General features: G+C 50.1%; 1 protein-coding gene across 2 annotated transcripts in view; it reads right to left on the reverse strand.

Annotated features, from left to right (window-relative positions):
• Positions 1–26,251, reverse strand: part of SMARCC1 (SWI/SNF related BAF chromatin remodeling complex subunit C1) — a 1,286,593-nt gene that overhangs the window by 1,090,417 nt on the left and 169,925 nt on the right. For both annotated transcript variants that reach the window (XM_069645843.1, XM_069645841.1), the window contains exon 4: positions 21,351–21,432. In XM_069645843.1, coding sequence (XP_069501944.1) covers positions 21,351–21,432 — 82 coding nt within the window. The remainder of the gene's footprint in view (positions 1–21,350; positions 21,433–26,251) is intronic.

The raw sequence follows: 26,251 nt of genomic DNA on the forward strand, positions 1-26,251 counted from the left end.
GTTTGGTCAAGGTCAGGGACTTTCTCTTAGAAGAGGCCCCCTTCGTAGTCAGGCTTGATGGTGATCGCGATTACCCCGACTTGGGACCTGCATCAGCAGTGAACCCAGGGGAACCAGCGTTTCAGAGCTTGGCCTTCTCTTGGACTCCCAAAGGTGGGGCAGATCTCTACCTCCTACTGGAGAGATTTCGCTCCTCGGACCAGCTGGTCCTGGGTGAGGCATGACCCTGCCGAGAGGCCGAGTCAGGGGCCTTGCTCGATTTGAGCCATGCTGCACACCTGCTGTAGCGATTTTTCCTGATTTTCTTTGAGAAACCATGGCACACCTTGCATCCCTCATTGTGGGCCGGATGCAGGCAATAGAAGCATTTATGTCGATAAATATGTACCTTAATCCACAATTCGCGCAGACTTTGAAGAGACTCCTTCCCTCCTCCTCTCGGAGATTGTCAAAAAGCACAAAGTATGCCAAAGGCTGGGCCTTCTCGAAACTTCGATGGACGAAGATCTTCGCCGACAGTGGATCCCCGCTGCCGGTAGCTGTTTAGTTGAACCCGATTTGTCAAAATAGATGAAAAATTTTAATTTTCTATGGAAAAAAACACAAAAATAGCCCAGACAGCAACCGAACCATGCGGTAAAAACTTGAAGATGGCCACCAGGGGTGGAGTTTAGGTATAGAACTGTCATTGCACGGGGCAGTATGACCCAGAGGACAGTCATTGGTTTAGAGGAGAAGGAACAAGTTACTTACCTGTAACTGTTGTTCTCCAGTATGGGTCTGGCATGGATTCACATGCTCATGAATATTCCGACAGGCTGGGAATCCTCGGTAAAGAAAAAATCAGTATCAGTTTCGTTTCTGATCTGTCTTTCTTAGTAGTAACCAATCACAGATCTCTGGGTCATACTGCCCCCAGCCAATGACTGCAGTCTCCCTAAGCCCCGCCTCTGGCAGCCATCCTCAGATTTGGTAGCACGCCAAGAGGCAGTATGACCAAGTGAAGAGCCGCAGAGGGGTAGGTGGGAGGGTTCGCATGTGAATCCATGCCAGACCCATGCTGGAGAACAACAGTTACAGGTAAGTAACTTGTTCCTTCTCCAGCATGGGGTCTGGCATGGATTCACATGCTCATGAATAAAAGGATACATAGCAGTATACACATGCACAACCACGGGAGGTGGCAAAGGCTCATTAGGCAACATTAAGCATTACATACAAACTCAACATTAAGCAATTCTTACCTCCTCACCAGGCTCACCTTAGGCAAACTGGTTGCGCAGTACTGCTTGGCCGACCCTGGACTCCTCCCCGGAGTCCCGATCGACGCAGTAGAATCTTGTGAAGGTGTGCGTCGCCCTCCACGTAGCAGCTCTGCAGATGTCCAGCAGGGGCACACCAGACAGGAACGCCGTGGTAACAGCGATCGCTCTGATCGAATGGGCTCTCGGACGGCCGGGCAGCGGTCGGTTTGCCAACCAGTGACAGTGCATGATGCAGCCGGAGAGCCATCTGGAAATGGAAGTCTTCGAGAGAGCTTTCCCTTGATTCACAGACCCAAAATTCACTAACAGTTGTGACGGCTTCCGAAAACTCTTTGTGCGGTCCATGTAGAACTTCAGCGCTCTAGCTACATCCAGAGAGTGCAAAGTCCTCTCGGCCGGCGTCGAAAGCGACGGGAAGAAAACTGGCAACACCAAGGGCTCGTTGAAGTGGAAGTCCGATGGCACCTTGGGCATGAAGAAGGGGTGCGTCCTCAGCACCACCCTCGTGTCATGAAAAGTCAAGTATGGCGGCTTGCAAGATAGGGCCTGTATCTCTCCCACTAGTCGTGCGGAGGTGATGGCCACAAGGAACGCTGTCTTCCATGACAGGAACTTCAAAGGCGCGGAATGCATAGGCTCGAATGGGGCCCCCATGAGCCTGGTTAACACCACATTAAGCTCCCACGCCGGGGCCGGAGCCTACACCAGCGGGAATGATCGGAATAGTCCCTTCATAAATTCCTTCACCAGGCAATGAGACCACAAGGACACCCGTCCCGTAGTCCTGGTATATCGGGAGATGGCAGCCAGATGTATTTTGATGGCGGCGTGAGCAAGTCCAGCTTTGGCCAGCGACAGTGGGTACGGCAGTACTTGATGGGCCATAATCCGCAGAGGGTTAATCTTCTGTGCGCAGCACCAGATAGAGAACCTCTTCCATTTATGACCGTAACACGAGAGTCGAGGACGCCCTGGCCTTTGCAAGAACCTCTCTGCAATCAGCAGGTATATCGTACCCTCCAAACTCTAGTGCTGCAGGAGCCAGGCCTGCAAGTTCAGCGACTGTCGTGGTGGAGAATGGCGCCTCCTTCTCTGGAGAGAAGATCCGCGTCCGCCAGCAGCTTGACTGGTGGGGACGTTGACAAGTCCAGAAGGTCCGGGAACCAGATCTGCCTCGGCCACGCCGGTGCGACGAGGATCATCCTGCACCTGGACTTCTTGAGCTGGTTGATGAGGCGGAGCAGCAACGGAGGGAACGCGTATAGAAACAGGCCGTCCCAGAGGAACGAGAAAGCATCGCCCATGCTCCTCGGCTGTGGGAACCTGCTGGCGAACCTCTGGCACTTGGAGTTTGTCGCGAACAGGTCGATCTGGGGTTTGCCCCATCGTTGGAAGAGCCGATCCACTTGATCCTGGCGCAGTTCCCACTCGCAGCTCCCTGCTGAGTGAGTCGGCGATGGTGTTTTTTATTCCTGCCAAGTGGAAAGGAACCAGAAACATCCCCTGGGCGACGGCCCAGTGCCACAGATCCTGGGCCTCCTTGGATAGGGCTGGGGATCTGGTGCCCCCTTGCTTCCGTATGTAGAACATTGTGGTGGTGTTGTCGGTGAAGATACTCACCACCTTCTCATTGAGGGACGGAAGGAACGACTTGAGAGCCCAGAACACTGCTCGGAGCTCCAGAATGTTGATGTGGCGAGACCTCTCCTCCGGGAGCCAAAGGCCTCTTGGGTGGAGATCTCCGGTGTGGGCCCCCCCCAACCCTCCAGAGAGGCGTCCGTCGTCACCGTCTCCTGAAACACTGGGGTTTGAAAGTCTGTGCCCGTAGTGAGGTGAGGACGGGTGCCCCACCATAGGATCGCCCGACGGAACTCCTTGTCGAGAGGGATTGTGTCCTCGAAGCAGCCCGTCGCCTGAAACCAGCGGGCGTCGAGGAACACCTGTAGCGAACGCATCCGCAGTCTGCAAAGGGGTACATGATAGATGCATGAGGACAACATCCCGAGAAGGGACTTGATGGACCTCACCCTGGCCACATCCGTGGCTAACAGGTGCCGCACCTTGCCCAGGATGGTCTTGGTCCTCTCCTCTGAAGGGGAGGCCAATTGCCCCACTGTATCGAGCTTTCGCTCCCAGAAACAGTGCTACCTGCGATGGAACCAGGTGGGATTTGGGGTAGTTGATGCCAGCTCAGTGAGCAACCAGACGGTCCTTGCTGTGTGTTCGACGGCGCCTTCCCTTGTCCTTGACCGGATTAGCCAGTCGTCCAGCTAGGGGTAGATGTGGATCCCCTGCAGGCGCAGCCGCGCCGCCACCGGTGCCAGGCACTTGGTGAAAACCCTGGGTGCCGACTAATCCGAACGGTAGGGCTCTGAATTGGTAGTGGCGTCCCTGAACCACGAACCTGATGAAATTCGTGCCTTTTTAGAATAGGGATGTGGAAGTAAGCATCCTCCAGGTCCAACGACGTTAGGAAGTCGCCTTCCTCAGCTGTCCCAGCACGTGCTGGAGGGTGACCATCCTGAATTTCTGCACCTTGATGTATTGGTTTAACCGATGCAGGTCCAGGCTGGGGCGCCAACCGCCCGTCTTCTTTCTGAAGAGGAAGTACCTTGAATACACTCGAGCCCCGGAGCCTCCTGGGGACGAGCTTGATGGCACCTTTCTTGAGCATCGCCCTTACCTCCAACAGCAGTTGAGGGACGTGATTCTCCTTCCTGGCCACGGGAGGAATGCAAGGGCACTTCTTCTGGAATTCCAGTGAGTGCCCGTTGGCCAGGGTGTCCAACACCCAACTGTCAGTGGAGATGGACTCACGCACGCTGACGAACTTAGTCAGCCGGCCTCCCACCGGGGTGCTTCAGTGGGGGCCCGACAACACGGCCGGGTCAGTCTTGCTTGGAGGCGGCCTTGCTGCCTTGGCGACAACAGCGGAATTCCCCCTTGCTTGCCGCGACCACTGTAGGCCTCCTGAGAAGAGGAGCGGGCCGCCTGGCGGTAAGTGGAGGAGCCACCGCTGGATCCTTTAGAGGCACCCTGTCTGCCTCCGGAGCTCCGAAAGGGCCGTCGCTGTTGAAGCACCCCTAGGGCCTGGGCCGTCTGAGTCGGTCTTGATGGCCTGTAAAGACTCGTCCACCACCTTACCAAAAAGGTTGTTGCCGTCGAACGGCATGTCCAACACTCTGGTCTGGACATCCTGGCGAAAGTCACCTTGAGCCATCCTCGTCGTCCGAGGCAATGTCTGTTGCTACCGTTATGGCGTGGTCCCACGCCACCTCGCCTTCCTCCAGAATTTCTAGGGCCCCCGCCCTCTTGTCATGCAGGAAGTATAGCAAGGGAGCCATCTTGCACCAGAGCTCCCCGTCGTACCGGGCCACAATCGCTAAGGCATTGGCATAAGGCAGTCGCGCTGAGATGACTCGTCGTCCCATGGAGTCCAACTTCTTGCCCTCGCTGTCCGGAGGGGAAGTTGAAGCCGCCGCACCCACTGCCTTCTTAGCCGCTGCTGAGATGACAGAGCCCGGCGCGGGCTGGGCCCTGGAGGCACAAGGGGGCAGCATCGGGGACTTGGTACTTCTTTTCGTACCTGTCCCTCTTAGCGGGTGTCGTGGAAGAGTTCTTGACAGCAAGCCCCTCGTCCCAGATGTCGTCGAGCAAAGGCACCGCGAGGACCGTCTTCCTCTTGGCCTCTCATCGTTGGTACAGAAATCCTTCCTTTCTCTGTTCTTCAGGGCAGAGCTGGAAGAGCTCGAATGCCCTGGTTATCATGGCGTGGAAAGAGCCAATTTCGTCGGCTGGAGAAGCCCGAGGGGAGGGGTGATGACGGGATGTCTGCTGTGTCATCGCCGCCGTCATCGTCCGTCGCTGTATCCGTCGCTGTATCCTCTCTAGGGTCCGGCGAGGGGGATGTGGGTTCCCACAGGTCTCGCAGGCACAAAGGGCAGAGCGGGGTGGACTCTCCTCTGCTTGTTCAGATGGCTTCCCGACGGGCCTGGTTCTGGATCCTCCGTCGTGGTCCGTGGTAATCTCGTCCTTATCTCGGCACAGAAGGATTGGATTGCCAACAAAATGGCCACCAAGCTATCCTGGGGCTCGGGTAATGGCTGCGACGGACGGGATGGCCGCTCCACTGGGCCCTCTTTGTCGTTGTCGTCGCTATCTTCGATCACGTCAGCAGGGACCGCCCCCTGGGATCGAACCTCTCGTTGAGGCCTATGGACCTCTCGTTGAGGCCCTTCTCGGTTTCCACCAGCTCCTCCTCAGAGGCCGATTCCGAGTCTGTAATGGCCACCAGCCCCCTCTTTTTCCGCCGGGACTTCACGGGGGTCTTAATGGGCTGGAAAGAGGATTCCCTCCGCGGTGGCAGGGATACTCTGGGCCCAGAGGCCATTTCCACTGGCATAGTCTCAGCCGGCTTTGCCAGGGTCGCAGCGACCACTTCGATAGAGGCCTTTGCCGGCTGGATCAAAGCCCTCACCACCTTAGGTGTGTCCTGGGCCTTCGCCTTGGTGGAAGGGTCAGTGCCTCGCTCCCCCTTCGAGATCGACTGGGTCCGCTCCAGCGGCTTACCCGGGTTCTCGGACTTCCTCTTCCCCGAACCAGAGGGCTGGCTCGTGGTCGAACGTGCCGGGGAAGTAGCGCCCTGCCTAGCAGCCGAAGAGCCCGACCTTTCGGTGCTCCCGGTGCCCGCGGACTCGCGGTGCTTGGCCTTCTGTTGGGCCCCCGTCGCCGGGGCGCCCTCACAGGACTTCGAAGCCCGCTCAGACGACTTCTTCGCCTTCTCACTTGCTGTGCCCTTCTCCAGCCAGGCGGCGGGGCGGGAACGACGATCTTGTTTGGTCCGTTCCGAAAGGTTCTTGCAGAACGCACAGTCCTTCTCCACGTGCGTCTTGTCCTCATGAAGGCAGTAGAGACATCGCAAATGCTCGTCCTCCTTGAAAACGATATATCCGCATCCAGGGCAGTTCCTGAACAGCTTGGATCTGGGCGTCGAGCTTCCTTTGTCCTGGACCATGTCCGTTGAGGTAGGCCGCAGATCTTCCGGAATCTGCCAAGAAGTGTAAACTCGACGAAAACTTCACCCTTGAGGGGCGTAGAAGAATTCCGAAACGGGTCCCCGTTGTCAGAAGTAGAAACGGTGGAGCTTGAGGCTCGATTAAACCGAAAAAATGAGAAAGTCTCCTGAAAAAGTGTGAAAACGCAGCAAAAAACAAGCGCTAAAGCACGAGGACTCCCGACACTTGAGCGTGCGGTAAAAATCTGAGGATGGCTGCCAGAGGCGGGGCTTAGGGAGAGGGCAGTCACTGGCTGGGGCAGTATGACCCAGAGATCAGTGATTGGTTACTAAGAAAGACCGATCAGAAACCAAACTGATACTGATTTTTTCTTTACCGAGGATTCCCAGTCTGACTACAGGGAATATTCATGAGCATGTGAATCCATGCCAGACCCCATGCTGGAGAAGCAGAAATTATCCTCATAAGGACCATATTCATCACCACGATATTCATCATCAGTAGTATCTTGAGCAAGGGCCTCTTATGTAAGCCCTGCACCTTAGGATGTGAATGACTGCTCATGTAATCTAGAGGATTTACAAGGAGGATTGTCCGGTTCTAAATCAACATGCTTTTTTTTAACAGCATATTTTCCCATAAATTACACAAAAGATGAGACTTTGTTCATAGTTTACTCAAATAACTTTTGTTCAAGAGCCTTAAAGCGAAGCTTGTGACAAAGGAGTTAAGGACTTAGTGTCTCGCAATGCATGCACTTGCGCTGATATTTATGTATGCCAGTGAGGCAGCGTGACCATTGGCGGACAGAGGTATGTGTTCTGGCATACGTTCAACACTGTGCGCTTTCAAAACATGGCCAGAGGGCTTTTTAGGAGCAGTAGACTTCTCGCTCGACGCTGGTCTTGGAGGATTGTCATATCACACGTGGAGTGGGGGCAGAGGACTCAGTTGAAGTAGATGCACCGGAGGTGTATTTGTGTACCACGTGGCAAGATTTCAATGACTTTCCTGTCAACTGGTTGGGGGTGGAGTGTTTATCATGCGAGATCATAGCTCTATGATTGTGCCACTGTCACCAGGGGTAGTCTCCATAGCAGTGCCGCCGGCTCACCCAGCGGGCAGGGGGCGGGTGGGGGAGAAATGGCACTTTGGAATCTACTGATGCCATGTAGTCTTCTGTGTGGCTATGCGCTGGAAGCACCATGTTCCTACTAACAGGCGAGTTAAGGCTGGCTTCCACCTGCATGGTGTGGGCTTCCCAACTCCTAATGCGTAGATTCTTCAAGGTTTCGAGTTGTAAAAGCTGGCAGACCTTTCAAACCGATATGTGTTGGGAAGCAGCGATTGCACACCCAGCGAGTGTTCTTAGAGATATTTTTAATTCAAGGATCAACAAAATTGAAATGGAGTTTTCTCCACGACTGAAGAACAGGGAAAATAAACAGCATAAAGGGAATGTGGAAATGTAGGCACTCTAAGCGGAATATAATGCATCACACCCCCGTTCCCCCCCTCCCCACTCTCCCTACTGTAGAGGCCTCAGCCAGGTGCAGGCCGGCACAGACAGTCGCTGGAACGGACGCTGAAGCACTTCTGTGGAAAATGCTGTTGTGAAGTCAGTCCGTGGTGTTCATCGAGATTAGTCAAGGATGTTGAGTACATATTTACTTATTGTTAAAATTAATATAACACTTTGGGGTGATATGCTTAGAACAGTAGCACCTAACTTTAGAATCAAACAACCAGAGCAACTGAAGATTAGCAAAGCAGATTAAGAACAAAATTAGTAAATTACTATGTAGGAAAGGAAGGTGTTATTAACAGCATAGAAAGCCTTATAAAAATGTAAAGGTTACTCACTGTAGTGAATCTAGTGCTCATAGTCCTCAGTCCCCTTTCCTCCATCATTGTGGACGTCCCCCCTCCCACCCCTAACATAGGGGCGGTACCGGAACCGTTGGCAGCAAAAAACTGAGTTCCACTTCAAATTTAGCATACCGTGCAGGGGCACTGCCTCGGGCATGGTAATGACCCAACAAAGCCCCGCCCTCTGGCATCCAAGTCCCCTTTGGACGCTTCGATACCTGGCTATACCTATTAGACATTGCCATAACAGCAGGGGAAGGCAGTTGGGACGTATGGAGGAAAGGGAACCAAAGACTAGGAGCACTCTAGTCACTACAGTGAGTAATTAATTACTCATCCGTCCCCTTTCCTCCATTCTTGTGGGTGATTGCAACGAACAAGAACATAGGGTGGAGCTGTGATAATCTGCCTCATAGTTAGGATGAAGCCAAAAGGTTCTTCAGAACCACCTGACCAAACTCTGCATTGCGCTTGGAGCTGTGTCCAGCGAGTTATGCTTACAGAAGGCCGGAGTGGCCCAAGAAGCAGGTCTCTGAAACACAGCGGCCGTGGCCCTGGCTCTGACCACATTGGCATGAATGGCTGTGTAAGCCTCCGAAATTGCCTGGACCAGCCAATGGGCGATGGAAGCCTTGGGAGTCTGAGAGCCGGGGGAGGAGCCCCCAAAAGCCACAAACAATGCCTCGGAAATCCTGAAAGATTTCGTCTGAGAGATAAAACTGGAGGACCCTCTTGAGGTCCAAGGAGTGCAGGACCCTCTGCTTTCGACTGCAGGTTCGGGAAGAAAACTGAAAGGCAGATCTTCTGATTCAGATGAAATGGAGACCACCATGGGCAAGAAGTTAGGCTGAGTGCGCAAGATGACCGTGTCGTCGTTAAACGTGATGAAAGGCTTGCACAAGGACAAAGTCTGCTGATCACCAACGCTGTGTGCAGAGTTGAGCACCACCAGTAAAAGTGTAGTGTCACGAAGCGGATGTCCACAGAGGCCATCAACTCGAAAGGCTTATGCTGCAAAGCTGCCAAAACGACACTGAGGTTCCATACCGGGTGCGACCTATGCAATGGCGAAGAAATTGACAACCGCTTAAGGTTAGCCTCAACCACTGGGTTGACTGCCCGCAAAAACCACATGCTTGGGGGTGAATTCTTATAAGCCCCAATGTCCGCCAAATAAGTGCGGCAAGTATCCACCTGACCTCCAGAACGAGCCAGTTGCGCTGCAAAAGTCAGTACGTCATCTAGAGGATAGGTCCAGACCTGTGTCACAAGCCCAATGGCAGCACCTAATCCATTTACTCTTATACTGAGACCGAGGCGAGGGCCTCCTGGCCTGCTGAATGTCTCGGTTGTCATCCAAAAATTGAGCATGCTGAAGCCTCAGTTGGTCAGGAACCAGGCCACGAGCGCCATCTTGGCCCGGAAGATCCAGCCACCCGTGCACCCACACACCCACCCTGCCCTGCTGCGTCAGTAATCCCCTGCTGGAGATATGAAGGTTGACAGGACCCTGGGAGCACAACTGCAGCAAATCTGAAAACTAGGGTCTCGAAGGCCAGTGGGGCAGCAATCAGGATGTGGCTGCAACCTACCAAAGCCTGGTACTTGCAGAGGGTCAGTTGGAGCTGAGGGGTGGGAGGGAACGCATAACACCTGCAGCCGTGCCAACAGATCTGGCAGGCATCTCCGAGAGACACCCCTGCCCCCGACCTATCCATGAAGCAAACTGGGGGCACTTGGAATTCAGAGGGGAGGGGGGGGGAGGAGGGGAGTACAGGTGCCACCCTGCTTGTTCAGTTAAAACATCGGAGGATTGTCAGTCCCGACCAGAACCGACCTGTCCCTGATGAAGGGTAAAAATGCCCTGAGCGCCAGGCCCACTGCCCTGAGCTCGAGCAGATGGATATGCCAGAGGGTTTCCGTCCTGGACTATGCTCCATGAATTCCATAGCCCTCCAGAGTAGACCCTCAGCCCAAAAGGGAGGAGTGTTGTCACCACAAGGTTAGGTTCCAGCTGGGTGAAGGGGGCTCCCACTGAAACATTGTCATCCATCGGCCACCAGCGAGATCAAGCAGTAGGAGCGGTGGTATTGGGAACTTGTCCGACAGACCCGTCTCCTGATCCCAATTGGCCGCCAGGTGGAGCTGGCGGCCCCTCATCTTGAGGCGAGCTTGCTGTACAGCAAGAACAGAGGCCGCCATTGGGCCCAGAATGTGCTGTAACCACCATGCCGAGGTGGTCGTGTTGGCCAGAAAGTGGCCCACCGCCTTGCAAAGGGACAGAAGCCTTTGAGGCGCAAGGAACACTCGCTGACCAGTAGTTTTCCAACGCACGCCTAGGAAGACCAGTTCCTGAGATGGGCACAACTGAGACTTACTCTGGTTGGGGGAGAACCACAGCTGATGAAGGATATCCGCCAATCTCTGGCAGGAGTGTACCACCTCTTCGGCTGAAACCGCCCTCACCAGACACTAGTCCAAACAAGGCTCCAGATGATGGCCCTCCAGGCAGAGATTAACTTTGTGAAGACACGAGGGGCAGAGTTCAGGCCAAAAGGCAGCACCTCATACTGAAAGTGATATAACAACCGTGGACCGCAGCAACCTCTGATGCGGTTGGTAGATGGGAACATGCAGGTAGGCATCCATGAAGTCCAGGGAACACATCCAGTCCCCTGCACACAGAGACCCAGCTATGTGCACAGGAATAATCATCTGGAAGCGTTCCAGTGGTAAAGACAGATTAGGAATGACAGATCCAGGACAGCCCGATTGTTCTTGGGTACTTTAACAATCCTGGAATAGTACGCAAAGCCCCTGCATACAAGAGGAACCAGTTCTGTTGCCTGCATCTCCAAGAGCAAAAGGACCTCCCATAAAAGAGACAGGGACCCAATCTGACAAGAGAGAATGGTCGAGGAAGACTGAAGCCAGTGGAGACTACAAACAGGATCCACGGGTTGCTGAAAAGACGCTTCCAGGTGTCCTAATAAAGAGCCAAACAGCCCACCAGAGGCGAGCTGTGTTACCCGACCTAGACGTCACTGCTTCTTGGCATCAGAAGCGGGGGCAGAGGAGAGGGAGCAGAAATCAGCACAACGTCCTCTGCTGCTTCCTCCTGTTGTCGCTGGGCCACCCGTCGGGCTTCTTTGTACTGCAGTCCCAGAACAGCTTGAAGCCAGAGAAAGCGTGGGCCTTATTACCAGTTCTGCCCTGGGACATCGGGAAGGATTTCTGTCCAGGGTTTGCCAGGATGGCCAAGGACTAGGCAGTTCAAGTGGAGATTTTCTTCTTTGTCAACTCGTCATCGGCTGACGAATTTAAAAGTTTCACGCCCTCAAAGGGCAGATCCATAATCCGCTCCAGCACATCAATTGAAAACTTAGTGTAAGGAATCCACGCCGCCCTTCACAACTCCAAACCAAGGCACAGCCCTCTGCTGGCTATGCCGTTGTGCGGGACCGAAGAGTCCATGAGGTCCAGCTCAATGTCCCGGGTATCTACCAGACCAGCCTTGAAGGCTTGCTAGTCTGAAGGGAGGTCGGGCAGACATTCCGAGCTCCTACCAGAGATTCTGGTTAGCTGCAGCCCAGAGTGCGTCTGCCTTGACTTGCCGCAGATGGAGTCCTGGGATGGAATAACTGCACTTTGTGGAGGAAGAAAACAAAGACAATGGTTTAGAATACAAGGAGGCCACAGCCACCCCTGAAGAATGAGACTGCGGGTGGGAGGCCAGGAGGATTGGCTCCCCGTCTGTCAGCCTAAACCTGCTGTCCAATTTATTCAACTGGGTGTTGGCCCTGGGCTTCTCCCATACTTTCGTGCCACCTGCAGCGCATCCTTCTGAAGAGGAATGCCAGACCGGATCATGGTACACTTACCCAAGACGTCTGCTACCACTCCTGACAACTGGGGGGCTTCCTCAGGCAGAGAGAGGGACCCCACGAACTCTGCCAGGCACTGAAGGCAGTCATGAAAGGCCTTAACGGATGGCGAGGGTTCATAGTCCTGGGTGTGTCAGTCGTCATACCCACCCCCCTCCCCTACCCTTTTTCACAGACTGAGGGGAATCCGGGCCCTGGGACACAGGTGCCAATGGGGTTCCCTCCACCCCCCAGTCCGGTGCCGAAGACAGGTTCAACGGCTGTTGAGGGGACAGGCGTTGGTGATAAAGGAGGAGGGGTCTGAACAACCGGTAGGGCCTCGACCAGGGAGGGACCAGCACTGGAACCGGCAGTGCCAGAGAAAAAGGAGGCCTATCCAGAGGGGGCCGGGGAGGTGCCACCGGCAGAATGACCTTCACGACTTCCTTCACGAGCCCCTTCATCCGAGGGGAATACATGAGGAAGAGGAAGCACTTTAAGCGGTCCTCGCAAGCTGGCGGGTTCCTAGGGGCCCAGCCCTCCAAGGCGCTGCCCCCTCCGCTCCTGGTCAAAGCACCCGAGGCATGTAGCCGAAACGCTGCACTGGGTCGATGCATCCTTGAGATAACCCAATGTCTGTACCGTACAATCCGCTGCCGTTTCCAGAGGGAAGGGGATTGGGATCATCACGCTAAGTCCATTTAATGGGTGAAAGCATGGGCAGGCCCATAGTTAGATCCAGGATGGCCGCCAGCCTGGCAGACTCCGCCACGTGCCTCTGCCATTTTGAAGCCTTGTTTGGCAGGAGGGTGCAAAAGCACAGAGCCATGGAAGGTCACAGCTTGGGTCCTGCACCAGAAGCATAAGCGTATACCTCCAAGATACCTCTGATAGGTGCTGAGCCCTCGGCCGGCTGGCCTGTAGCTGTGCTGGTTGAAGCCGAGGACAGACTTAGGAGGTGGCACTCTACTATCCCATACCCCTTGTGTTTGAAGAAGGGGACGAACTTTGAGCACCCTTCCAAGGACAACATGGCAAGGGCCCCCCCCCCCCCAAACACCCTCGCCCCTCAGCTTGCCTGGATGACCTTGGGTCTGCTCCCGGAAGAGACCTGAGCTCCTCCGCTTGGGAGCCGGTAGCCTTGGCGGCCTCAGGCCTGGCAGAACCTGAATACGAAGAACCTCTATCCGTTGGAACCACGGGGAAGGAGTCACCGGGCTGAGGAGCCCTGCTGAACAGAGGGCCTACCTTGTCTTGACGAGAGGTCCTGGGCACAAAGTTCTTAAGGTGGGGCGGAGAAGTGTGGAAGATCTCCCTTCACTGCCACAACAGATTCTTTAATGCCCTTTGACCAAGAGCGCTGCAAGCTGAACATGTGTCCCGGCGGTGGTCAGGCCGCAAACACTGAAGAGAGTGCATGGGGGTCTGAGGCCGGGAACGAGCAGTCGAATGAGGCACATCTTGCGAATCCTCCAGCAGCTGACATGCACTGTGGCAGGCAGGTACCAAAGGGAAGTTGATGGAAAAAACAAAACTGGGAGCAAGCGGAAAGCTTAAAAAAAAAAAAAGTCTCAGCACTGGCTGCCAGGTCTGACACCGTCCATGCACAAAAAGGGACTGGGGTGAGTAGCTGGAAGGCAGGGCATTCCCATTCCCAAGGCTATGTCCCTGCATGCTATACTAAATTCAAAGGGGAAGCTATATTCTTCACTGCCAAAGGTTACAGTACCGTCCCCATGTTTGGGAACGCCCACAAGGATGGAGGAAAGAACGCAATGTATCAATATAAGGCGTTCCATAGCCAAGATCAATGATACTAGTGCCCTTAAGTGTCACGGATTCTAAAGCAAGTCGCTTCAGAAGACTAGAAGTCTTAAGACTTAAGAGTCTGAATAATAGTCAAAACCAAAGGGATTTTTTAACTGTTTGAAAGGAAAAGAACAATTGAAGAAGTTCTTAGCAAGTCCTCTCTCAAAGCAACCAACTTGGGGGAAGCAAAAGGGAGGATCCTTGACAATAAATTCCACCAATCACCATCAGTGTAGGGAGAGGTAGGCTAAGAACTCTGCAGCCCAGTTAACCCTATGGATATAGGTAGGGTTACTCACACCCCCGGTACTCATTCATATTCACGCAGGCACCACTTTGGTAGCTCCAAAAACCCCTCTGCTCCGTCTTGGTATGTTGAAGGAGGCCGAGGTCTTTGGTGCAGATGTGACTTCGGTGTCAGGATTTAGGTCCCTCTGATACGCAGCTCTACGCTCTGGCATGACTGTTCCTGAGACTGTACAACTGGATCTGGACACGATTAAGAAAGGACAACCGTTGTTGATAACCCGCAGAGGACCCCCAAGAAACGATGCAGGGAGAGAACAGCATTGGCCACTTGAAGCAAACCATAGTAGATCAGCCTCATTGTGGAACAGAATCTAGTCCTGCAAGACCCCACTCTGAGCTGGAGAGCTGCAACTGCAGGGGGAGGCAAAGTGTCCAGGGAGTCTCGGGTCTGAACTCAGGATGGTGACCGATGCAGTAAGGTAGCAAACGAGGAAGCTTGACAGACCAAAGAATGGGTAGGAGACATTTCCAACAATGTCCAAAGGCAATCTCCTCGAGCAGGGGTGGAGAATATTTCCCAAATGGTTCAGGGGTTGAAACACTGAAGAAGGCCTTCAGGTGGTGAAAGAAGCTGGGCTTTGACAGGACAGTTTAAGACCATGCTGGTTGGCTGCAACAAGGAGTTCCAGGTCTTCAGCAGAATGGCCCCTCGTTCTAGGATTGTTGACATTTACTTATCAGTTGAATAGTGTCACGGCTCGCTCCCGTTCCTGCCACTTGGGGGCATGTTTTGGGGTTTATTCCCTACTGGACATTTCCTCCGAACCTTATGCTACAGTGTTCTGATGAATTGGGAGCGCTAAAACCTTATTTTCCAAGTTACTTCCCTTCCGGATCCATGCCAGGTTTTTGGCAGCCAGCATGCTACTTTAATCAAATGACTATGCTTCCCAGAATGCCTGGCTCACTGCTTCACCTCCTCCCTTGCAGGACAAGGCTGGGTGGAGGATAGGCAACACCTGTGGCTGCAGGTGAAGCAGGCGGCACACCTGAGGGGTGTGCTCGTTTATCAGCTTTAAAAGCCTCAGTTTGCTTCGGTCCAGCGCTGGTCATTGTTGCAGTGTTTGTTGTGACTGGTCCCTTGTTCCTTGTTCTTAGCTTTTGTGCCTAGTTCCTAGTTCCTGTTTCTTGTTCCTCTGCCCTGGATTTATGTGCTTAATTGATTTCTGCTTTCTGGATTTCCCTTTCTGTCTTCCTCTGTCTGCAGGCAGCCTTTCTCTGTGCTTTACCCTTTGATGCTGCCTAATTTGCCTGTGTTCTCTGTTTCTTTGATGCTGTCCTTTGCTACTGAAAAACTTGATGTATTAGTCTTTCCCTTTATAGATTTAGCTTCCTGCCTTAAGGTTTCCTTTTGTGATATCATTTTCCCTGCTCCTGATCCTTACTTTCTATTGGGATCCATTCCATGTTTTCCATTGCACTTCTGCATTTATTTCCCATTGATTATTAGGTGTGGGTGTTGTTGTAACTAGTCCCAGTGTGAATGCCCTTTTGTTTTCCTCACTATTTTATAATCACTATTCCTACTTGCCCCTTGACTAGGGTCTTATGTATTTAGTTTCCTCCACCCATTGCTGTTATAGCCTTCAGGGTCCCTGTTTGATCAACTGGGTGCGTGAGTTTACTGACATTCAAGTGGTCTTTTCCGGTCCTCGTGAGTACTGTTTCGAAGTTCCTTATTCAGTATCATCCAGAGTGTCAGCTCACAGATCCTGTCCTTGCTTGCCCTCTATGTGGGCTTAGCGCTGTCAGTATCTGTAATAGCATAGTGGGTAAGGAGTTTGCCGACTTTCCTTTCAGTCATAAGGAGGTTCTAAGTGCTTACCCCACATCCCTTTTCATATATTGGTATTATTGTTTCACTCTATTTGTACTCCTGGGTTTAGTATACACATATTGGGTATTGTATGCACATATTTAGATTCAAAGTTGTACACTGTGCGATTCCGCGCACATTGCCTTCTTCCTTTCTTAACAGAATAACCAGCCGTTATTCCCGTTTGAATATGGCCAGTTTAAGAAAGAAAGGCAGCAAGGCCACTAACAAGTTTGTACAGAAAGCTTCCCTTAAGTTTACCTGTGACAATCAAATCATTGATTCTGACTTAAATGAACTCCTTGTTACAAATGGGTATTTACATGCAAAGTATTTTACTCACAGGATGGCCCATCGTACATTGCCTGATCCTAGTTCTGTCTTTAATTTTGATCCAGATTCTATGTCCGCACAAGCCTTAGCAGCGGAAAACAACACACTGTTAGATTTACTACACACAAGTACGTCTGTTGTTGAACCCCATGATTCCGGTTGTGCTTTACCTCAGATTGAACAGTTTTATGATTCAAACATAAAGAATGGAGGGGTTCATTGCATATCTTCTGTTTTCAGCCCTCAGTCTACTGCTTACTCCTTTGCACAAGTACTTACTGTAGTCCCTAATGTCAAGAGGTCTGATGTCAGTAGTCTGCTTAAGGGTAACACAGACCAAGGCGGTAAGAGAGTGTAGATCACAAAACCTGCAAGCAGTAAATGACAATGTACAATCAGTGCACATCCGGATGGCTAGGGCAGAATCCAGCCCTGATGCTACCATGCCTTCCCCTGTGCCTACTGATAGGGATGTACAGTTAAGGCGGGACATGCTAAAAGCTGAACTTCAGGAGTTAAACAAGAATACATTACTTTACTAGAGGAGAATAAAACCTTACGGTCTTTTCTGAATACACCTCAAACTTTATCCGTTGATGAAGTGAATACTGTTCAATCCACGAGTGCGGAGGTTTTTGTAGGTCATGATACTTGTCAATATGAAAAATCTATTGGGAGTGAAAGTCCTCTTTCTAGCACAGCACTTATTCAGGGCACAGGTTCTGACAATTGTTCTACCGTTTGTCAGGAATTGCCGTTAGATGAAGATTTACAAGCCACTCCTTTACCCAAGATTTCCTGTGTAGCAGTCTGTCATAATTCTGAGCTTGAACACATACATGCTTCTGATTCCCAAACACAATCCACAATGGTGGCATACACAGAATCAGTCACTACTGTAGGCTTAGGTTCTGCCCTTGATCTAGCTGCTCAGACTGAAGTAGACATTCAAGCTGATGTGGAAAACAATGCTACCTCTGTGTTCGCTCCTTCTTCTGCCATTTTTTGTCACAATGAACAGTCAAAGAAAGTACAAAATTCATGTTTTGATGGACTCATTCCACAGTATACTGAACCAAAGACCTGGCAGGCAATTCCTGAACTGTCAATTGTTAATATGCCACTTTCAGAAGCTAAGACAGAGGAATGGACATTTGATGAAATCCTGATTAACAGAGACTTTACTATGGTGATTCCTCTGGTTGATTTTGACTTCTACAAAAGGAAGAGACTCTGTCATCCACTTAGGAGAGGGGCGGCATGGGTACAGCTCAGTCTTTGGTTACTGGTGCCAAGGAGTCAACCGCCCTAAAGGTGCTTTCCATTCCTGAGCCACAAATGTGCCTGTCGACTTCTGGGACTTCAGTCTGTCCTCCTACAACTATTGACTCTTCGATTATCCAGTCCACGGCTCTGCAGTCATCGTTGTCAAACGTGTCTTCAATCAATGAACAATTGCTATGTCTGCCAGTCACTCAAGAGCCTTCACCATGTACGTGGTCAGAGCCAAAGACCTTGACAAGTTTGTCTTCAGCTAACGAGACGGCTCCAGCTTGCATGCCCTCAGCCTCTGAATTTCCTCTGGCATGCCTGTTTTCGACTACAGTGACTCATCCAGCGGATTTTCCTTCAGCCATGGAGCCTCCGGTAGCACATCCTGAGTGCCCGTCTCCGGTCCCAGAGCCTACTGCTAATTTGGCTTCAGTTCATGTAAGACCTGTATCCTGCTCAGCATCGCTGCCAATATCGGAGGTGTGCCGGTCTACTCTGTCTGATCATGTTGCAGATTCATCTACTTCAGAGTTACCTCCTGAATCCCAACCATTTATTACGGATGAACGTCCAACCTGCCCTTCTTATGCTTCAGGAGGATCACCAGAAGGTCAGCCTTTTACACAAATTGATTCTCCCAACTGCTTGACTGTAGAATCAGCACCTCCCGCATATGCAACATCTGAGTCTGAGACTTCTGCCAGAAACATCAAGCTGGATCACGACTCGGGAGGGCCTTACATGCAAGGCCGTTGGATTTGCCTGGAGTGTTACGAGAGGGAGACGGATACCATCCGCCATGGCCCAGACACCGAACAAGTAGCCAACCAGGATAACGGGCTGGACGGTTCACATTTGGGGGCCAGTTTGGATCAGCCGCTTGACAGCCTTTTTGTTGACGGATCCCACATGAGCCTGAGGGAGGGGACGGGCACGGCCCCCCCAAATGCTGCACCATCCGGGTGCTAGTAGCCAAAGGAAGGGTATGACTGCTGCAGTTCAAGATGTGCCTGCTATTGCTCCTGCTGCGAGTGTACCTGATGTACCAAGTACTGCGTCTATCACTCCTATCGGTATGCCAAACGTCCCTGCGGTTGTATCCCACGTGCAACAAGGTGGCTACATGACTGACACCAGGAGTGCCAGCCTCGTACAACCCATTGGACTTCCAGGCCCCCAAGGCGTGGGACAGATGCAGTCGAACCTTGGTCACCCTTAACCACAGGCCTTTAACCAGATGAATGGTGAGAGAAGATCCAAACCTCTACCTCGGTCGCCAACTTCTTTTTCTGAACATGAACATTTCCTGAAACCTGCTATTTTCTCACCTCCTGTGTGTCTGCTCTCAGCAGGGAGGCTACCAGAGCATCTACCATTGTCCAAAGCATGTTGCACCAGCCTGCCTCCCTCCTCAATGATGTATGAGTGTTCGCTCCCAGAGACTGAGCTTCCTGGACCTTCCAATTCTGCTTCGGGTCCTGCAAGTCCTTCATGCCTTTGTTCGGCCCATGAGTCTCTTCCTCACCGAAAACCTGCCTATGGCTCTTCTAGACTGCGGCCTGATTCTATTCATTCCAGTCCCTCTGCTTCTGCCCGTGGGTCATCGTTTCCGTCAGTGCCACCTCCAAAGACAAAGCGCTCCCATCATGGAAGGAAGATGTTTTGTGCGGGTAACGGCCGCCTGGAGTTGGCCGTGGGAGGGGGTATAGTGTCACGGCTCGCTCCCTTCGCTCCCGTTCCTGCCACTTGGGGGCATGTTTTGGGGTTTATTCCCTACTGGACATTTCCTCCGAACCTTATGCTACAGTGTTCTGATGAATTGGGAGCGCTTAAACCTTATTTTCCAAGTTACTTCCCTTCCGGATCCATTCCAGGTTTTTGGCAGCCAGCATGCTACTTTAATCAAATGACTGCTTCCCAGAATGCCTGGCTCACTGCTTCACCTCCTCCCTTGCAGGACAAGGCTGGGTGGAGGATAGGCAACACCTGTGGCTGCAGGTGCAGCAGGCGACACACCTGAGGGGTGTGCTCGTTTAGCAGCTTTAAAAGCCTCAGTTTGCTTCAGTCCAGCGCTGGTCATTGTTGCAGTGTTCCTGTTGTGCCTAGTTCCTATTTCTTGTTCCTCTGCCCTGGATTTCGGATTTATGTGCTTAATTGATTTCTGCTTTCTGGATTTCCCTTTCTGTCTTCCTCTGTCTGCAGGCAGCCTTTCTCTGTGCTTTACCCTTTGATGCTGCCTAATTTGCCTTTGTTCTCCGTTTCTTTGATGCTGTCCTTTGCTACTGAAAAACTTGATGTATTAGTCTTTCCCTTTATAGATTTAGCTTCCTGCCTTAAGGTTTCCTTTTGTGATATCATTTTCCCTGCTCCTGATCCTTACTTTCTATTGGGATCCATTCCATGTTTTCCATTGCACTTCTGCATTTATTTCCCATTGATTATTAGGTGTGGGTGTTGTTGTAACTAGTCCCAGTGTGAATGCCCTTTTGTTTTCCTCACTATTTTATAAGCACTATTCCTACTTGCCCCTTGACTAGGGTCTTATGTATTTAGTTTCCTCCACCCATTGCTGTTATAGCCTTCAGGGTCCCTGTTTGATCAACTGGGTTCGTGAGTTTACTGACATTCAAGTGGTCTTTTCCGGTCCTCGTGAGTACTGTTTCGAAGTTCCTTATTCAGTATCATCCAGAGTGTCAGCTCACAGATCCTGTCCTTGCTTGCCCTCTATGTGGGCTTAGCGCTGTCAGTATCTGTAATAGCATAGTGGGTAAGGAGTTTGCCGACTTTCCTTTCAGTCATAAGGAGGTTCTAAGTGCTTACCCCACATCCCTTTTCATATATTGGTATTATTGTTTCACTCTATTTGTACTCCTGGGTTTTAGTATACACGAGTCTTGGGTATTGTATGCACATATTTAGATTCAAAGTTGTACACTGTGCGATTCCGCGCACATTGCCTTCTTCCTTTCTTAATAGTCCTCCTTTCATCCAGGATTGAAGCTTGAGTCGCCCCTGAGGCCACCAGTGTTAATTATCTGCACTATTCAAACTGGCATGGGCTATCCAATCATGGACAGCCTCAGATCACCACATTTGACCAGCAGCAGACACTTTGGCATGGATGAGGACTAGACCAGGCTGTCCTAGCCCCAACATCCGGCCACAAACACCCAGTGTTGCTTTGCCCAGGAAAGCTAAAGCTTTCCACAGGGAAGGGGCTTTCAATACATGGCGAATCTGACCCATAGAGGGCAGCAAGAAGACCAAAGAACAAGATGGCCAAAAGACAGGCAAAAAGATTGTGGTACAGCCATTAGAATAGGATACTGTAAAAGGCATTACACACAGTAAAATGCCAGAGTGCACAAAACAATTCAAAAGTACAAAGATCTGCTGCCACCCGTGATTTTTAGATAAATCCTGCATGTAACCACAAAGTTGCAGATAAAGATAGAGGGACAGAAAATATCCCAATCTCACCAACGTAAAGAGCATAGTGTAACTAACAGTGAATCTCACAATTGAGAACAGTGTCCTCCTGCACTGAGAACCATAGGAACTGATAGCGTTAGCAAGGCAAAGTAAAAAGGCTTACATTGCCTCATAAAATTGAGAGGCGTAAAACAAAAAATAAGGTTACATATATGCTTAGTGAGGGAAAGCAGCAAAAATAAAAACCATCTTGTAACCCAAAAGCAATAGATAAAATGAAATGGCTGACTAAGCAACAGTGTCTTGTGGTTAGTAAATCTGCCAAAGCAAATATGTTCATGGGTTGAACTGTTGTCATGTCATGTACCTGCACTAGTGTTCTTTCTATGTTCATGAACATCTCCACATTGCGATCCATTCTGGAAGGATTCTGAAGATCAAACCTGCGCCTGAAAGAAAAGATGACATTGGTTTGTTTCACAAAACCATGAATATCTGGCAAATCAATCTCATTTATCATGATTTATGTGACGAGATTAGGAAATCATTACTACAAGACATCCATTTTTTTCCAAATATTTGTTGTGAAAAGAACCAAAGCACATACAGCAGGGTGCAAAGCGTTTACCCACAGGTAGCCCTTGGCTAGTGATCTTGGACTCTTGGTGAGTAAAAAATGCTTTACTGCCTGTATTTATAGAATAGATGTGGCAAGTGACTTATGGCTGGCTAGTAACTTGCAAAATGCACTTTTGCACCCACACAGAGGCATGTTAAAATGTATGGCAATCACAGATAAATCTTTTGATTGAAATCGAGCAAGCTCCCATCAATTTTATCCAAGGTAATTTTGCAAGCCAAATCTGCCAAAGCAAATGTCTGTAACAGTGTGTCTAGGACAATTGTTTCTTAACGAAAACAGTGAAAACCAGACTGCAGCCTGGCAAATGTCTCGAGTTGGTATTCCCCCCGAAGCACTGATAACAGCTGTTCATGTAGTGGAATTTGTTCTTAATCTTTCAAGAAATTCTTTTTAAGCCATGGTGTAGCATTCTGATTTACATATAATTGACCATCAAGAGGTCTTAGCTACTCCCCTCACTAATCTGGGCCCAGCATAGCAGACAAAGAATTGGAGATTAATCTATCCAGGTAATCAATTTCTGTAATTTCCTTCAAATGCCCTATAATAAAATCTAGCCTTTCACTTTTTAAGGATGATGATATGCTGAAAGTAGCACATGCTCCCGAGTGGCTAATTTTAGGCGGTCTTGTTAACTTGAAAATAGGCAATGGCCCACCTCTCAAATTGTAGGACAAGGAATCACACTGGGAATATCAGACCCTAACTTGATGGACCCAAGTTCCTGCTCTTAGGGGTGTTAATCAAATCCCGGGTCAGGAAATGGGGTCTATGGAAAATTAGTACACCCTAGAGGGTGTTTGACAGCCGTGATAGGTCAATCTGCGGGCTATACGAACTGGTATAGCCCACAGATAGATTACGCTTGGAAAAATGTAAGCAAAGCTTCCCTACGAGGCGGCAGCAGTTTATTTCAACACAACACACAAAACTGAAACAGTTAACTTTCTGTGTGTTTGCAGCATGCCTGGCGTGGGCCGCCCCATCAAAGATGCAAACTTAACTTTCATTTTCAGTTGCCAATACCCACCAGTACCGTGGGCTGCACTGAAACAGCCATGTTATAAGAAAAGACACGTTGGGCTGCAGAAGATTGCTAGAAAGGCACTGGAGAAATGCAAGTACCTCACAGTAAGTAATAAAAACTACATCTGCATAATAAATATGGGTAAAGCAGCTGTATTACACAGTTTAGATTTTTAAATGACATGCAAGTAATTTAAGTATTTCAACCCTATATTTGCATACATTAAAAGATATGTATCATTTTGCTTTTTTTCTACTTTAAACGTTTCTCATGTATGGTACTTTAATTAAACACTAATGGTGTTCCAATAGCTTTATATACCTGCAGCTTGGGCCGTACCAGGCGTTATGGTCCCTCATATCTCGTTAAAGGCCCTCACTTGGGACATTAACTCTGTCTTCAGGGCCCATAACGCCCGGTACAGCCTTCTCTTCAGGTCTATAAACCTACATTACTGGGACAGTAAGTATGGTCACCCCCTGGGAAACTCGCTTATATAAGCACTCGTGGAGCCTCAACTATAGTTTACTTTTGCATCCCAGGTATAAAATGGTGTCTAATTGTGGACTTTCAGATGGTCTAAGGGGTCAATATTTACCAGCCTCCAAGGGTGGAACCACACTTGACGGCCTTGCCTCATTTTATCATCGGTGGAGCCGTGTTTGGTGGGCAGGAGATTGTGACGGCTGAAGTAAGATACAGAGACCATCTATGGCAAACTCATTAACCCCAAAGTCGCCCAGTTAAACGCACTACTTGATGCAGAACTTAACTCTGAATCAATTGTGATAACACATGCGCAACTTACCCCACCCCCCAGCACCCTGACATGCCCCACCTATGTGAGGTTCGTGGCTCGTCAGGAGCCACCCTATCACCAGGGCCCAGGTGACGGGGTGACTACTGATCGACACACAGGACTGATCATGCTGTACTGTAACAGACCAAGGAACACCATTTTGGAAAGCATCAGGACTCCATTTTAGATACTGACAACCTGAATACCAACAAGACAGCCTGCCTGCGAATGCTGCAGTTTGGCCCCCACTCACAGAGAGCCATGCCCTTCCCCTGGTGCTTCCGCTCCATGGCAGTTCCGCTGAAGGCCTGTTCTCACGAGCAACCAGACACAAAAAAGTATCAGAACAAACACTATCATTTACCTTCCGCAGTACATCACTGTCCCCGAAGTGACCTGATTCGCGGTTCATGTCTGGAAAATAACAGAAAACCATTCTAACAGAACAGGCATCGACCCTGCATCTAACCCGTAACATGTAAAATATATGATGTCAATACCCTCTTTGTATGAACCCTTGTCGATGTCCAACCACACTCCAATGCCTGACGATTTACAAAGGTTGCTATATTAAATATAAATATCCATGTTTAAGAAAGGGATAAAAATTCATAATATTGGTAAAGCAAGCATGGCCTCAGCTCATACACGATACCATGTGCCTAGAAGACCTATTGAAAAGAAATTGATAGACCGTCTAGGGCTAACTAACAAATGCTGCTAAGTACAAAGGAAGGCAAAACAAAGCATTACTGAAAGCATATATATATATATATATATATATATATATATATATATTACACACACATGATACATTACTCACCGTAAGCGCATTTCTGATGCTTGTATCTGCTTAGATTCCAATTCTGCGCATAGGCCGACATCTAGTGGAAGCTGTGGAGTATTAGTTTGTTTTTCGAAACTCGAAAATGGGCGTCGACAAGGGCGTGCCAGTAATACTATCCCCTAGTGTGACGTCCACTGTACCCATGATCCCTCACGCGTCTAGGACCCTCTGATTGTATTTTTTCTGACATGATGTAGCATGAGAAGTACTTGAGTACAGATGATCCAAGCAGATAGAAGATAGATAAGATAACACTACAAGCATCCATGCGTCTTCTCTCAGAGGGGAGGAAGGGTGGGTCACATGTGAATCTAAGCAGATACAAGCATCATAAATACGATTACGGTGAGTAATGTATCCCTTCTGAGGCTAGTGGAATCTGCTTAGATCACATGCTGTGCATAGATTAGCGAGCAGTGTTAGGAGGTGGGATTTGAGAAGGGTCATGAGCAAATAAATGTCTTAGAACCGCTTGTCCCACTTGGAATGGGTGTCAATGCAGTAGTGCTGAGTAAAAGTTTGAATAGAGCTCCAAGTAGCTGCTTTGCAAATGGTGTCAAGGGGAACATTTGCAATGAAAGCCAGAGTGGCCCCAATGCCTCTTGTCGAGTGGGCTCTGGGCGTAAAAGGCAAAGTTGTGTCAGAAAGAGTAACACAATTGGATACAGTTGACAATCCACTTGGAGATGGCACCCTTAGAGACGCGATCTCCCTCTTTGCCTGTGGCTACGGAGACAAACAGCTGATCTGTTTTCCTAAGCGGTCTGGTCTTGTTTACGTAGTAAAGGACCGCCCTATGCACATCTAGGGTGTGTAGTTTAACCTCAGCCGAGCTTTGTGGGTTTTGGAAGATAGCCGGAAGCCCGATGGACTGGTTTGCATATAATTTAGAAATAAACTTAGGTGACAACCTAGGGTATGTCCGTAAAACCAGCTTATCCTTATGAATAGTAAAGAAAGGATCCTGCACTGACAGAGCCTGAATTTCACTGACCCTTCTTATGGAAGTAATGGCTACTAAGAAGGCAGTCTTATAGGTCAGGTGTTTGAGACGTGTCTTATGCATGGGCTCGAATGGGGGGCCCCATGAGTTTAGATAGCACCATGTTCAGGTCCCATCCTGGTGGTGGGTTAGATATAGGGGGATGAAGTCTCTTTACTCCCTTCATGAAGGCTTTAACCACGGGTACCTTCCACCACAACACCTTGCTATGTGAGGTGGTGTACGCTGCCAGGTGTACTTTTAGTGAGTTGAAAACCAAACCTGCGTCCAGCAGGTGGAGCATGTATGTCACGATTGTGGAAGGAGTGCAATCAACTGGGTTGATTTGTTTATTATGGCACCAGATAACAAATCTCTTCCATTTGTCGAAGTAGCAATGCCTCGTGTTCTGTTTCCTAGACTCTTTTAGGATGTCCATACATCTCTGTGGTAAATTGAGATGTCCAAACTCTAGGACCTCAGGAGCCATGCTGCTAGGTTCATGGAGTTGGGTAGAGGATGCACCTTCTGACCTTGGTGCTGGGACAAAAGATTGTACCAGCCCGGGAGTCTGATGGGATCGCACACAACGAAAGTCTGCATAGGTGTGGAAACCACAGTTGTCCCGCCCACATGGGAGCAACTAGGACGAGCGTCATCGACTCTGTTCATCTTGTTCACCTTCCTGATGAGGAGCTGGTGGAAAAGCGTACGCAAACATTCCTGACCAGTTCATCCAAAAGGGCTTTCCCCAGGGAGTCTGGTTGGGGAAACCTGGATGCGAATCCTGGGCACTGTTTTCGCTTGTGGCGAATAGGTCTATAGTGGGGAAACCCCAGCAAGAGACGAGATCTTCTACGATTTCTCTGTGTAGACACCATTCGTGTTCCTCCGGAAAGGGATCTCTGCTCAAAGCGTCCGCTAGAGAATCGAGTTCCCCTGGAACATGTTGAGATGACAGAAAGATGTT

The sequence above is a fragment of the Ambystoma mexicanum genome, chromosome 2p, assembly GCF_040938575.1.
Source record: "Ambystoma mexicanum isolate Mex_15411 chromosome 2p, UKY_AmexF1_1, whole genome shotgun sequence".
In the NCBI taxonomy this organism is placed as follows: domain Eukaryota; kingdom Metazoa; phylum Chordata; class Amphibia; order Caudata; family Ambystomatidae; genus Ambystoma; species Ambystoma mexicanum.